Raw genomic sequence first — 11,358 nt, forward strand, 5'->3', positions numbered from 1 at the left:
TTTAGCCCCACGTCTTTTTAACACAGGGTTACTGCTGCTTTCTATTCAGCCATATGTTCTATTCCCCGCTGTCCTGTCTACCAAAATTCTCTGCTCTCAGGAAAGCAACCCAAGCTTATCCAGTCTCTGTGCATCGCTGGAACATCCTGGTGAATCTCCTCTGCACTCCCTCCAGTGTCATCAAATCCATCCTATCGTGTGCTGCCAGAACCCCACACTTTGCTCCAGCTGTGGCCTCAGCAAAGCCTCTCTCTGCTTTAAAAAAGTCACACTCAAATCTTTAGAATGAAGCTTGGTTCTGCCAATCCTTCTAGTTAAGACACAATTGTTCCAGTCACCGAGGAACAGTTAATGTGTGAATTAACATAGAAAATAGGTATAAGGGTAAGCCATTCAACCCTTGAGCCTGCATCACCATTCAATATGATCATGCAATCTCAGTATCTAACTCTTGTTTTCTCTCCATACCCCTTGATCCTTTTCAGTGTTACGGCCACACCCGTTTACAATATATCTAACAAACTAGCCTCAACAGCTTTCTGTGTCAGGGAGTTCCACAGAATCATGGCTCTGAGTGAATTCTTTGTCATCTCAGCCCTGAATGGATTACCCGTCATTCTTAGACTGTGACCCCTCAATCCGGACTTCAACATTGCGGACAATTGTGTTCAGTTTTGATCACCTATTGTGTTCAGTTTTGGTCACCTTGTTACAGGAAGGGTGTTATTTAACTGGAAAGAGTGCACAAGAAATTTACAAGGATGTTGCCAGGACCCAGCGACTGATTTATAGGGAGAGGTTGGACAAGCTAGTGCTTTTTTCTTCAGAGGGTAGGAGACTGAGTGGGGTGAGAGTGGGGTTCTTATACAAGTGTAGAAGATCATGAAAAGCATGGATAGAGTGAACACACTCTGTCTTTTTCCCAGTGTTGTGGAATCGAAGACTCAAGGGTATCAATTCAAGCTAAGAAGGGAAAGAATAAATGGGAACCTGCGAGGCAACTTGTTTTTTAAACACAGAGGGTGGTACGCATATGGAATGAGCTGCCAGCAAAATGGTTGAGGCAGACGCATTAACGACATTTAAAAGACATGTGGACAAATACATGAATAGGAAAGATTTAGAAGGATATGGGCCTTGGGGTGAGCGTGGATGGACATTTTGGTCGGCGTGGACCAGTCTGCATGCTGTAAGACTCTGACTCTATGACATTCTTCATACATCTAGCCTGCCCAGTCCCATCAGGATTTTATATGTTTCTAATAGACACCCCTCGCCCATTCTTCGAAATTCGAGTTCGAACACCAGCCCAGTCAATCCAGTCTTTCCATGAGTTAAGGCGAATATATTAATGGACTATTCAGTTCCTCAGTGGTGTGCAAATGTGAAAGTGCATCATGTGCCAGTAGGGAGACAAATTTAAGAACTAAAAGTATTTTCAGTTGGGCAGTAAATGGCAGGGAAAACAATTATCATAATTTTTGGAAAGTCGATCGAACAAAATCTGTCTGAATTTACTTTTTCTTAGCAGTATCATTTCCATGGCAAAAGTTTATGGTTTCAAAACCCATTTCAGAGAAGTGAAAATGAAATATGGCCTGATGAAATCAGCGATTTCACAAAATCTTGCTGCATTCTCAAACAAGTAGAGAAAAGGCAATTCTGTGTTGTTAGAGAGGAAGTGATGATAAAAGTAATGTTATGAGAGTCGGTACTGGCAGAGGGACACATTGTCATGTAATTGAAGCAGCACTGAACACTCAAGGGTCAATACACTTGGCTTTTATTTCCAATTTCCCTGTCTTTGGGCTTACTTTGGATATCAGTGACCCAAGGCAGTTCCAACAAAAGGATATACTCAAATATCTTTTATTGACGCAAAGTAGATTCCAAAAAAAAAACTTACCCATTCAACGCTTACAATCACAAGTGAGCGTTTCAAGATGGACTTGTCCAAAGATCAGACCTGCGAGCAGCCCACTTCATCTCAAATTCTAGCCATTGATCAATTTACTACTTCTCGTTAGCTTGTAGAATTATTGCTGCTGGAGCAATAGAGTCGTAGAGACATATAACACGGAAACAGACCCTTTGGTCCAACTCATCCATGCCAGTCAGATATCCTAATTAATGTAGTCCCATTTGCCAGGTTTTGGCCCATGTTGCGCTAGACACTTTCTTTTCGTTTACCCATCCAGGTGCCTTTTAAATGTTGTAACTTAAATTGTACCAGCCTCCATCACTTCCTCAGGCATCTCATTCCATACAAGTACTACCCTCTGCATGAAAAAGCTGTCCGTTAGATCTCTTTTGAATCTTTGCCCTCTCACCTTCAACCTATACCCCTCTACTTTTGGGCTCTCCCCCACCAATCCGTCATGTCGAGGCTGTATGGGACATTCATGATGCCACTTTTGGAATACTGCATGAAATTCTGGTCTCCCTGTTATAGGAATGACATGGTGAAATTGGAAAGGATTCAGGTGAGAGCAGAAAGGCTTAAAGACCGAGCTGAAGAGCACTGTTTTCACAGAAGGTGGATTGTACATGGAATGAACTGCCAGAGGAAGTGGTAAATGCAGGTACAGTTACAACGTTGAAAAGGCATGTACACGAATAGGAAGATCTTAGGATGTTTTAGGCCAGATGCAGGCAAGTGGATCTAGTTTAGATAGGTTGTGGAATTGGAATTCAATAAAACAAATCCGGAATAAAAGATGGAATGATGATTTGAGACAATCATTAGGAAAACAAAAATGATACAAAAAAACCCATCTGGTTCACTAATGTCCTTGAGGGTAGGAAATCTGCCATCCTTACCTGGTCTGGTCTACATATGACTCCAGATGCACAGCAACGTGGTTGACTCTTGACTATCCTCTGGGCAATGAAGGGATTGGTGATAAATGTTGACCTAGCCAGTAACTTGCACATTTCCTTAGAAAGAAACGCAGTGTCATAACATTCAAGGCTATGGACAAAGTAATTAAAAGTGGGATAAGTGTAGACTTAAAGTAGATATTTGTTGGTGCAGGCTCGATAGGCTGAAGGGTCTCTATATGATTCCGTTCTCTGATTCACTGATCACTGTGCTACAACCATTCACTAAAACCCCACCACCAAAGGCATTTTTCCATCCCCACCCTTGTCTGCTTTCCAGAGGGACTTGTCTCTCTGTGACTCCCTTGTCTGCTCCACACTCCTCTCCAACCCCACCACACCCAGCACTTACCCCTGCAACCACAGGAAGTGCTACACTTGCCCCCACACCTCCTCCCTCATCCCCATCTCAGGCTCCAAGATAACTTTCCACACAAGCAGATGTTCACCTGCACATCTGCCAATGTGGTATATTGTATCCGCTGTACCCGTTGTGACCTCCTCTACATTGGGGAAACCAAATGCAGGCTTGGGGACCACTTTGTAGAACACCTCCGGTACCAATGTGGATTTCACAAGCTTCAAAATCTCCCCTCCCCCCCACTGCATCCCAAAACCAGCACAGCTCGTCCCTGCGTCCCTAACTTGTTCTTCATCTCACCTATCCCCTCCTCCCACCTCAATGTGCACCCACATCTTCGACCTACTAACCTCATCCTGTCCCCTTGACCTGTCCATCCTCCCCGGACTGACCTATCCCCTCCCTACCTCCCCATCTACATTCAACTTTACTGGTTCCATCCCCGCACCTTTATCTTGTCTGTCTCCTCTCCACCTATCTTCTCCTCTATCCATCTTCGATCTGCCTCCCCCTCTCTCCCTATTTATTTCAGAACCCTCTCCCCATCCCCCTCTCTGATAATGAGTCTAGGCCTGAAACATCAGCTTTTGTGCTCCCGAGATGCTGCTTGGCCTGCTGTGTTCATCCAGCTCTGCACTTTGTTCTGTGAAAATGATCCGCTTTTGCGTAATCTTCCTTTCCTGTCAACAATCCTACCCCTGCTCCATGCTCATACATCACCACTAGCATCTTAAATGATCCTGAGAGACAGTGCATTGCTCATGGAGGCTTGCGATAGTGAGAATGAGAGAGAGTCGAACACAGAGATATGGAAGCACAGAGGCAGAAGACCATGAGGAGAGATTTGACAGGCTGGGGTTGACTTCCTTGGAGTGGAGCACACTGAGGGAGTACACGATTGAGTGGCATAGATAGGGCAGACAGAAGGAAACTTTTGCCCTAGATGAGGGGGATCAATGACCAAGTGTATAGATTGAAGGTAAGGGGAAGAATGTTCAGAGGGGATGGGAATAAAACGTTTTCTCCTAGATGTTGCTGGAACCTGGAGCTTACTGACTGTTAGGGTGGTAGACGGAGAAATTCTCATCGCATTGAAGCAGGACTTCGATGTACAACTGCAATATCAAAGTGTAAAGGTAATGGTGAAGTCGCCATGGATCCAGAGGATTATAATGCTGTTCTCTCATTCAAGAAAAGGCCTCAATCTTGAGTGAGACTCAAGAGAGAGAATTGATGCTGCCTTAACCTGACAGTCACCACACCTCAGGCAGGAGAGAACTGGACAAGGCCGGACCTTTCCTGGGGACCTCAGTCAAGACAAGAATTGAAGTGACATTGTTGGAATCACCCTGCATTGCAAACCAGCCTTCCAACCAACTGAGCTAACTGGCCCTGAATGTAGGGGCATGCTTGAAAAGGGGATGAGAGTGCTCTGTCAGACTATAAGATATAGGACAAGAATTAGGCCATTCAGCCCTTCAAGCCTGATCTGCCACTTGGTCATAGTTAATATGCTTCCCAACCTCATTCTCGTCCCTTCTCCCAGTAACCTTTCATCCTCTTAGAAATCAAGAGCTTATCTGTCTGTCTTAAAAGACACTTAATGACTTAGTCTCCACAGCCCTCTGTGGCAATGTGTTCCACAGATTCATCACCCTCTGGCTGCAGAAATTCCATCTCATCTAAGTTCTAAACGGCTGTCCCCTCACTCAGTGACTATCCCCCCAGGCCCTAGTCCCTCCTACTAGTGGGACCGTTTTCTCCATGTTCAGTCTATTCAGGCCTCTCAATATTTCATACTTTTCAATCAGGACCCCCTTCATCCTTCTAAACTCCATTAAGTGCAGACCCAGAGTCCTCAACCACTCCTTGTCTGACAAGCCCCTCATCCCTGGGATCATTCTTGTAAATCTCTTCTGGACCCCCTTCTCAGGAAGGGTGTGATAATTTAAAAGGAGCCAAGAACCTATTTGGCTGCTTTTGATCAATGCAGACTTCACTGTTACCTTGATACTTTGATATTGCAGATGTGCATCTAAATACTGCTTCTGATCTCTCTGCCTCACTCCAAAGTGAAGGAATCGCTGCAGACTTCACGCTGTCAATAGTGAAACGATAAAAATAAAATTAAATATCTTCAAGACATCAGAATTCCCTTCACAAACAATGAAATGAGTAATTCGCAGAATGAGACCGGCATAACGCACAAGTAGATTTCGCATGAACTAGTGCAATAAGGATCTGAGAAACCAATTGGTTTCGGTCACCCTTTCAGCTTCACTTTTACGACTGCACATGCAAGTTCAAATACCGTTGCGCTCAGAAAAACTTTCTGAAAACAAGGAAAAATCCTGAAGCAACACAGCTCAGAGACACAGGAGTCAGTCATTGCATGTCAATGGAAGAAGAAAGGAGGAGAGGAACAATGTGCGATGTGTTTATCACTCTGCTGACTGCCCTCTGTTTCGGTTGTAAGTATTTACAATGTTGGCTCAGGCAAGAAATAGATTCTTTTTCACCTTGAATCCTCTGGCTTTGTTTTTCCCCAAATCTGCTTGCTGGTGACACACCAAGGTGGTTGAACCGACCATACTCATTCTCTTGCATGGGAACAGACCCTTCAGTTCAACCAGCCCACGCCGACCGTATTTCCATTCTAAACCAGTCCCACCTCCCTGTATTTGGCCTATATCTGTCCAAAGCTTTCCTATTGGTATACCTACCCAAATGTCTTTTAAAACATTGCAATTCTACCTGCATCCATCAATTCTTCGAGCAGTTCCATTCACGCAAAAACAACTCTATGTAAAAAAAGTCCCTCATGTCCTTTTAAAATTTTTTTCTCCTCCCCTTAAAACAAAATGTCCCCTAGTTTGAACTCTCCCACCTTCGGGAAAAGGTCTTTGCGACTTAGCTTGTCTGTGCTCCACAGAATTTTATAACCCTCTATGAAGGTCAGCCCTCAATTTACTATATTCCAGTGAAAAGAAAATCCCAGCCTTTCCAGTCTATTTTTGTAAGTCAAACCCTCCATTCCCAGCAACATCCTGGTGAACCTTTTCTAAACCCTCTCCACTTTAATAATATCCTTCCTCTGTTGTTGCTTGGGTTGGAGAGTTTTGGTTATTAAGAGAGATGACATAGACTGGGGTTGTTTTCCTCAGAGCAGAGGACACTGAGGGTGTATATGACTGAGATGAACAAAGTTATGAGTGGGATAGACTGCTCAGATGAGAAGGAACATTTGCCCTTGATGGAAGTATAAATAGCCAGGGGAATAGATTTCAGGAGAGAAACAGAAGGCTTAGAGGGGATGTGAGGGAAAAATATTGCATCCAGAGGGTGGCTGGAATCTGGAACTCGCTGCCTGTCAGTGTGATAGAGGCAAAAGTCATCATAACATTGAAGAAGCATTTAGATGTGCATTTGCAATGCTATACCAATTAAGACAATGGACCACTTTCTGGGAAATGTGACTACATGGGATTATTTAGGTGTTTGTCTTTGGCACCATCTTGTTGAGCCGTAGGCCTCTGTGACTGCATAATAGGTTTGAACAAAATACGGTCAATCTCTTGCCCACATCCTTAGAGAAAATTCACCAGGATTTCCTGCTTCCTCTGTCTGCTAAGGGAAACATGAAGAGTTTCGCAATCTGGACTCGTATGCACTCTGATCACATCCTCCAGGCTATGCTTGCCTCATTGATTCCTCCAATGCATATGGAGTTTAAAACCGTCATGCTCACCCCGACCTTCTCAAGCGGCAACTAGGGACTGGTAGTACATGTTGGCCAGCAGCAATGGCCACATCCCTTGAGTGAATAAAACAAAAAACAAGGCCACGTGGACTCAGAATTATAAAGGAGAGCTGCAGCCACTGGGTCGTAGACCAATCCCAATATTTTTGATATAACAAGGTGTAGAGCTGGATGAATTTCCTGCTCCTATGATGCTGCTTGGCCTGCTGTGTTCATCCAGCTCTACACCTTGTTTAACTTGGATTCTCCAGCATCTACAGTTCCTTCTACTCCTTACACTGACCTTATTTCTTTTTGGTGCAGTCTTATGTTTGTATTCCCTGTCTCTTTCTATCAAACTTTGGTTGTCATTATCTGTATCGATATTCTAACTTTCCAAATATCTCCTCACGGGAACCAAGTATGCCTCCCACCAACACACATGTGCAACACCTAAGCCCCCTTCTCCCCACTGCCACACCCCACCCCCCCCGACAATCTCAGGTGAGCCAGAATGATCTACTGCCACTGTTTTGAAGAGTAAGGTGGACATTCCCATTGGTCATACCAGTATTTATCCTTCATGTAATATTCCCAATGATGCATTATTTGAGCATTAACTTAACTCATTGTGGGGGTTACTTAGAGTACAGATTAGTGAATACAATTCCGATCTGACAACAGTGACTGTTCTTCAGAAAGGGACTTGTTGGCTGGAAGATGTATTGGGATCTATAAGATCATTGAAGGTGCTATATAAACGTCGATCCAACCACTTGGTGCCTCTGTGAAAGCCAATGACTGGGTTGATTTTCTTGCTGTGTGTTTCACAAACATCAGCCATCTTGCCTCTCTAATGTTCACAGTCCTTGATAAAAGTTTAAGGCAGTTTTCACATTGTATCAGTCACCAGGAAGCAGGTATGCCAGCCTCCTTTGCTCTGGGTCGAAGAACAGGAGTTGTATCGGAATGATTCTTTGTCAGCGCTCTTCTTGTCTATCTCCTTTTCTCAACATGGAATCATTAGCTGCATACATCGGAGAAAGAACTCTCCACATCAGTTTCAGAAAACACATCATTGCACCATTCTGGGCATCTTCATAGCCCAAGAACACCAATGTTTCAACAAGGCAGCTCACTGTCACCTTCTCCGTGAATTAGCAATAAATCAACTATCTGGGCCTGGCCACAAGAATGAGCTATTGTCTGGTTAGCTGTTGAATGGTTGTCAGATGTTAAAGGTCAGCTGGGTTTGAAAATGATTCGATTTGATCATATGATCCTCTATTCTCAGCATCATGCACTTCTCTTATTTAGAGATGACCAGGAACACCATCATGCCGGTTTAAATATAACCCAGAGCAATTACTGTCTGCTATTGTTCCACAGATTTTCCTCTGAATTTGCCATACTTAGAGCCAGAACGTCTCGATTTATACAGCATGGGAACAGACCCGTTAGTCCAACTCATCCGTACCGATCATGTTGCCCAGACTAAACTAATCCCATTTGCTTGCCTTTGGTCCATATTTCTCTAATGTAGCATGATGCTAACATCCTGCACTAACCAAGGTTACCACGAGGTCCTGCCGTTTCAATGTTACTTCTTACCTGAACTCCTACCATGTGAAAACAGGTCATTTGGCCCAATGAGTCCACACTGACCTTCTGAAGAACTTGCCACCCAGCCCATCATAGTCAACCCACATTTTCCATGGTTAATCCACTTAAGCGTGCACATCCCTAGACACAAGTGATAATTTAGCTTGGCCAATCCACACTAACCTGGACTTCTTTAGATGCAATGAAACTGGAGCACTCTAAGGAAACCCACACTGACTTAGGGAGAATGTACAAACACCACAGTTCCAATCTCCAGAAAGTAGGATTGAACCCAAGTCCCTGGCACTGTAAGGCAGTAGTGCCAGCCATTACCCACTGTGCCACTTATCGTTATCAAGTTAACCTCACCCTCAGATGCCTCTCTCTAAGGAGCGAGTGGGAGTATGACAATTTCACTTTGTTGTTCTGATTATATTTCAACTTTCACATCCAGAACCAGCAGTAGGATTTTCTGAAACCTTGTTCTGCTTTCCCTGGAAAGAATCAGCCTTCTAAAAGAAAGTGTCTGGCATTTTTCCAAATGTTCCTCTTGTGTGTTAATCACTACCTGATTTCCCAATCCTGTTTCTCATCAGATGTTAAAGGTCAGCTGGGTTTGAAAATGATTCGATTTGATCTGTTTATTTCCAATCTGCTTTCATTCCAGTTGGGACGAATCCCTTTAAAATGAAAACCACAGGAAATAGGAGCAGGAGTAGTCCATTCGTCCCATCAAGTTTGGTGCACCACTCATATGATCCTCTATTCTCAGCATCGTGCACTTCTCTTATTTAGAGATGACCAGGAACACTGTGTCATGCCGGTTTAAATATAACCCACAGCAATTACTGTCTGCTATTGTTCCATAGATTTTCCTCTGAATTTGCCATACTTAGAGCCAGAGCGTCTCGAGTTATACAGCATGGGAACAGACCCGTTAGTCCAACTCATCCGTACCGATCATGTTGCCCAGACTAAACTAATCCCATTTGCTTGCCTTTGGCCCATATTTCTCTAAACCTTTCCTATTCAAGTACATGTCCAAATGTCTTTTCAGTGTTGTAACTGTATCTCCCTCTACACCTTCCCCTGGTGGTAGACTCTATTAATATACCACCCTCTGTGTGAAAAAGGTTGGCTCTAAGATCCGTCTTAAATTTTTACTATGGAGAAAGAAACGGAGGCTGGAAAGACCATGCTAAATCAACCATAGTGTCCAGGGATGTGTAGATTAGATGGATTAGCTGTGGGAACTTTGTTATGGGGGTGGGGAAGGTGAGTTTGGCTGGGATGCCCTTCAGAGAGTCAGTGTGGACTGATGGGCTGAATGGCCGGTTTCTGCAGTGGAGGGATTCTATAATTCTTTGAACTTGGGGAAATAATTATTGACATCTTGAAATCACTCCACATTAAGACCTCCAACACTTTCTCATCTGTAAAAAAAAATGTAGAGTCGGACAAATCTCAGGGCCTTGATCAAGTGCATACGAGGATGTTGTGAAAGTTAGGGAAGAAATTGTAGTCCCCCTCGCAGAGATATTTCTATCACCCACAGCAACAGATGAGGTGCTGGAACTATCTACTCATTCCATGGATGCAACCACTCCATGATTCTCAATCCTAGTTCATGACTGTGCCTTTTCTTCTTACAGACCGGGGCACGGCTCTTGAGGTCAATGTCCCAAAACGAGACATTGGTCGGGAAATCCAAATGGACATGGGTCTCAATTCGGCCGCTTACCTCTTCACCCAAAGCTGCCAGGCTGATGGCTTGGCCAGAGCCCAGCTGGAGAAGGACAGAAGAGCCAATCAAGTCTTTGATAATGCTTGGAGGAAAGCGAACAGTTGTATGGCCCACAGTGTCATACCAAGAGGGTTGACAAAGGATCACATTCATGCAGTTTACACTTACACAGCCAGTTACATCGAAGATGGCCAGTTCTACAAGGTATTCAATGAGGCGGTCCGAGAGTATGGAGCCAATGACACTGTCTATGCCCGGGATTTCAAGTTCAAGAGTTTCCATTATTTGTTGACAGTGGCCTTGGAACAACTGAGAAAGGACAGGCCTCACCCGAGGGGACTGACTTACAGAGGGGTCAGGTTATCAACGAATGCCCCGCAGGCATCACATGTCAGATTTGGATTCTTTGTTTCTTCATCACTGAGTCAAAGAATTGCCCTCAATTTCACAAATCTGTCCTCAAATCACAACACCTGGTTTCAAATCGACTCCAAGTTTGGGGTCCCAATCATGGACTACTCCTGCTTCCCTGAGGAGATGGAGGTTTTGATCCCCACCTACGAGGTGTTCCGGGTGAATTCGGTGACTCCCTGGAACTCTGGCACAAACATCACCCTCACAGGGGAGGGTAAGCTGGGGGTCGCCGTGGAGGTGAAAAGGGGCAAAAATGGCAGCTTGGTGGTGGTACGGTGCCAGGGGACGGCCAACTCACTCTCGGTCTGTTTGTGGATCCTACTGCTCCTGGTTCTCATGTAGACCTATCCCGGGAGCACCCGCATTTGGACCCTCAGGAAAACAAATCTCATTAATAGTATCAAGCAAAGGGGTGGCCATTCAGACCATCCAGTCTGCTTGGCCATTCAAGTGATGTTAAGGGAATCAGCAATCCCACAACTGCACTCACCTGTACCATTGTATTCATTTCAGCCATCTGTCTATTCCTGCAATAAAGGACAGAGCCCACACATGGACATCATCATTTTTGACAGGGAACCACAATACCATCCAAGAGGCTAAGGATCTACATCGAAT

The 11,358-nt window shown here is 44.4% G+C and overlaps 1 protein-coding gene across 1 annotated transcript; it reads left to right on the top strand.

The window, feature by feature from the left end:
* The first annotated feature begins 2,459 nt into the window (after positions 1-2,459).
* LOC132207368 (erythroblast NAD(P)(+)--arginine ADP-ribosyltransferase-like) lies at positions 2,460-11,082 on the top strand. Its single transcript, XM_059642783.1, has 3 exons — positions 2,460-2,483; positions 5,517-5,712; positions 10,235-11,082. The coding sequence occupies exons 1-3, from the start codon at positions 2,460-2,462 to the stop codon at positions 11,080-11,082; spliced, it is 1,068 nt and encodes a 355-aa protein (XP_059498766.1).
* Positions 11,083-11,358: the final 276 nt, after the last annotated feature.

Source organism: Stegostoma tigrinum, chromosome 46 (genome assembly GCF_030684315.1).
Source record: "Stegostoma tigrinum isolate sSteTig4 chromosome 46, sSteTig4.hap1, whole genome shotgun sequence".
Taxonomy (NCBI): domain Eukaryota; kingdom Metazoa; phylum Chordata; class Chondrichthyes; order Orectolobiformes; family Stegostomatidae; genus Stegostoma; species Stegostoma tigrinum.

Excerpts from the sequence above, each read along its gene's own strand:
- LOC132207368 (XM_059642783.1), top strand. The coding sequence starts at position 2,460 with ATGGTGAAATTGGAAAGGATTCAG. Across the intron at positions 2,484-5,516 it reads TGAAATTGGAAAGGATTCAG|CTTCACTTTTACGACTGCAC; the intron begins GTGAGAGCAGAA and ends TCACCCTTTCAG. Across the intron at positions 5,713-10,234 it reads GACTGCCCTCTGTTTCGGTT|ACCGGGGCACGGCTCTTGAG; the intron begins GTAAGTATTTAC and ends TTCTTCTTACAG.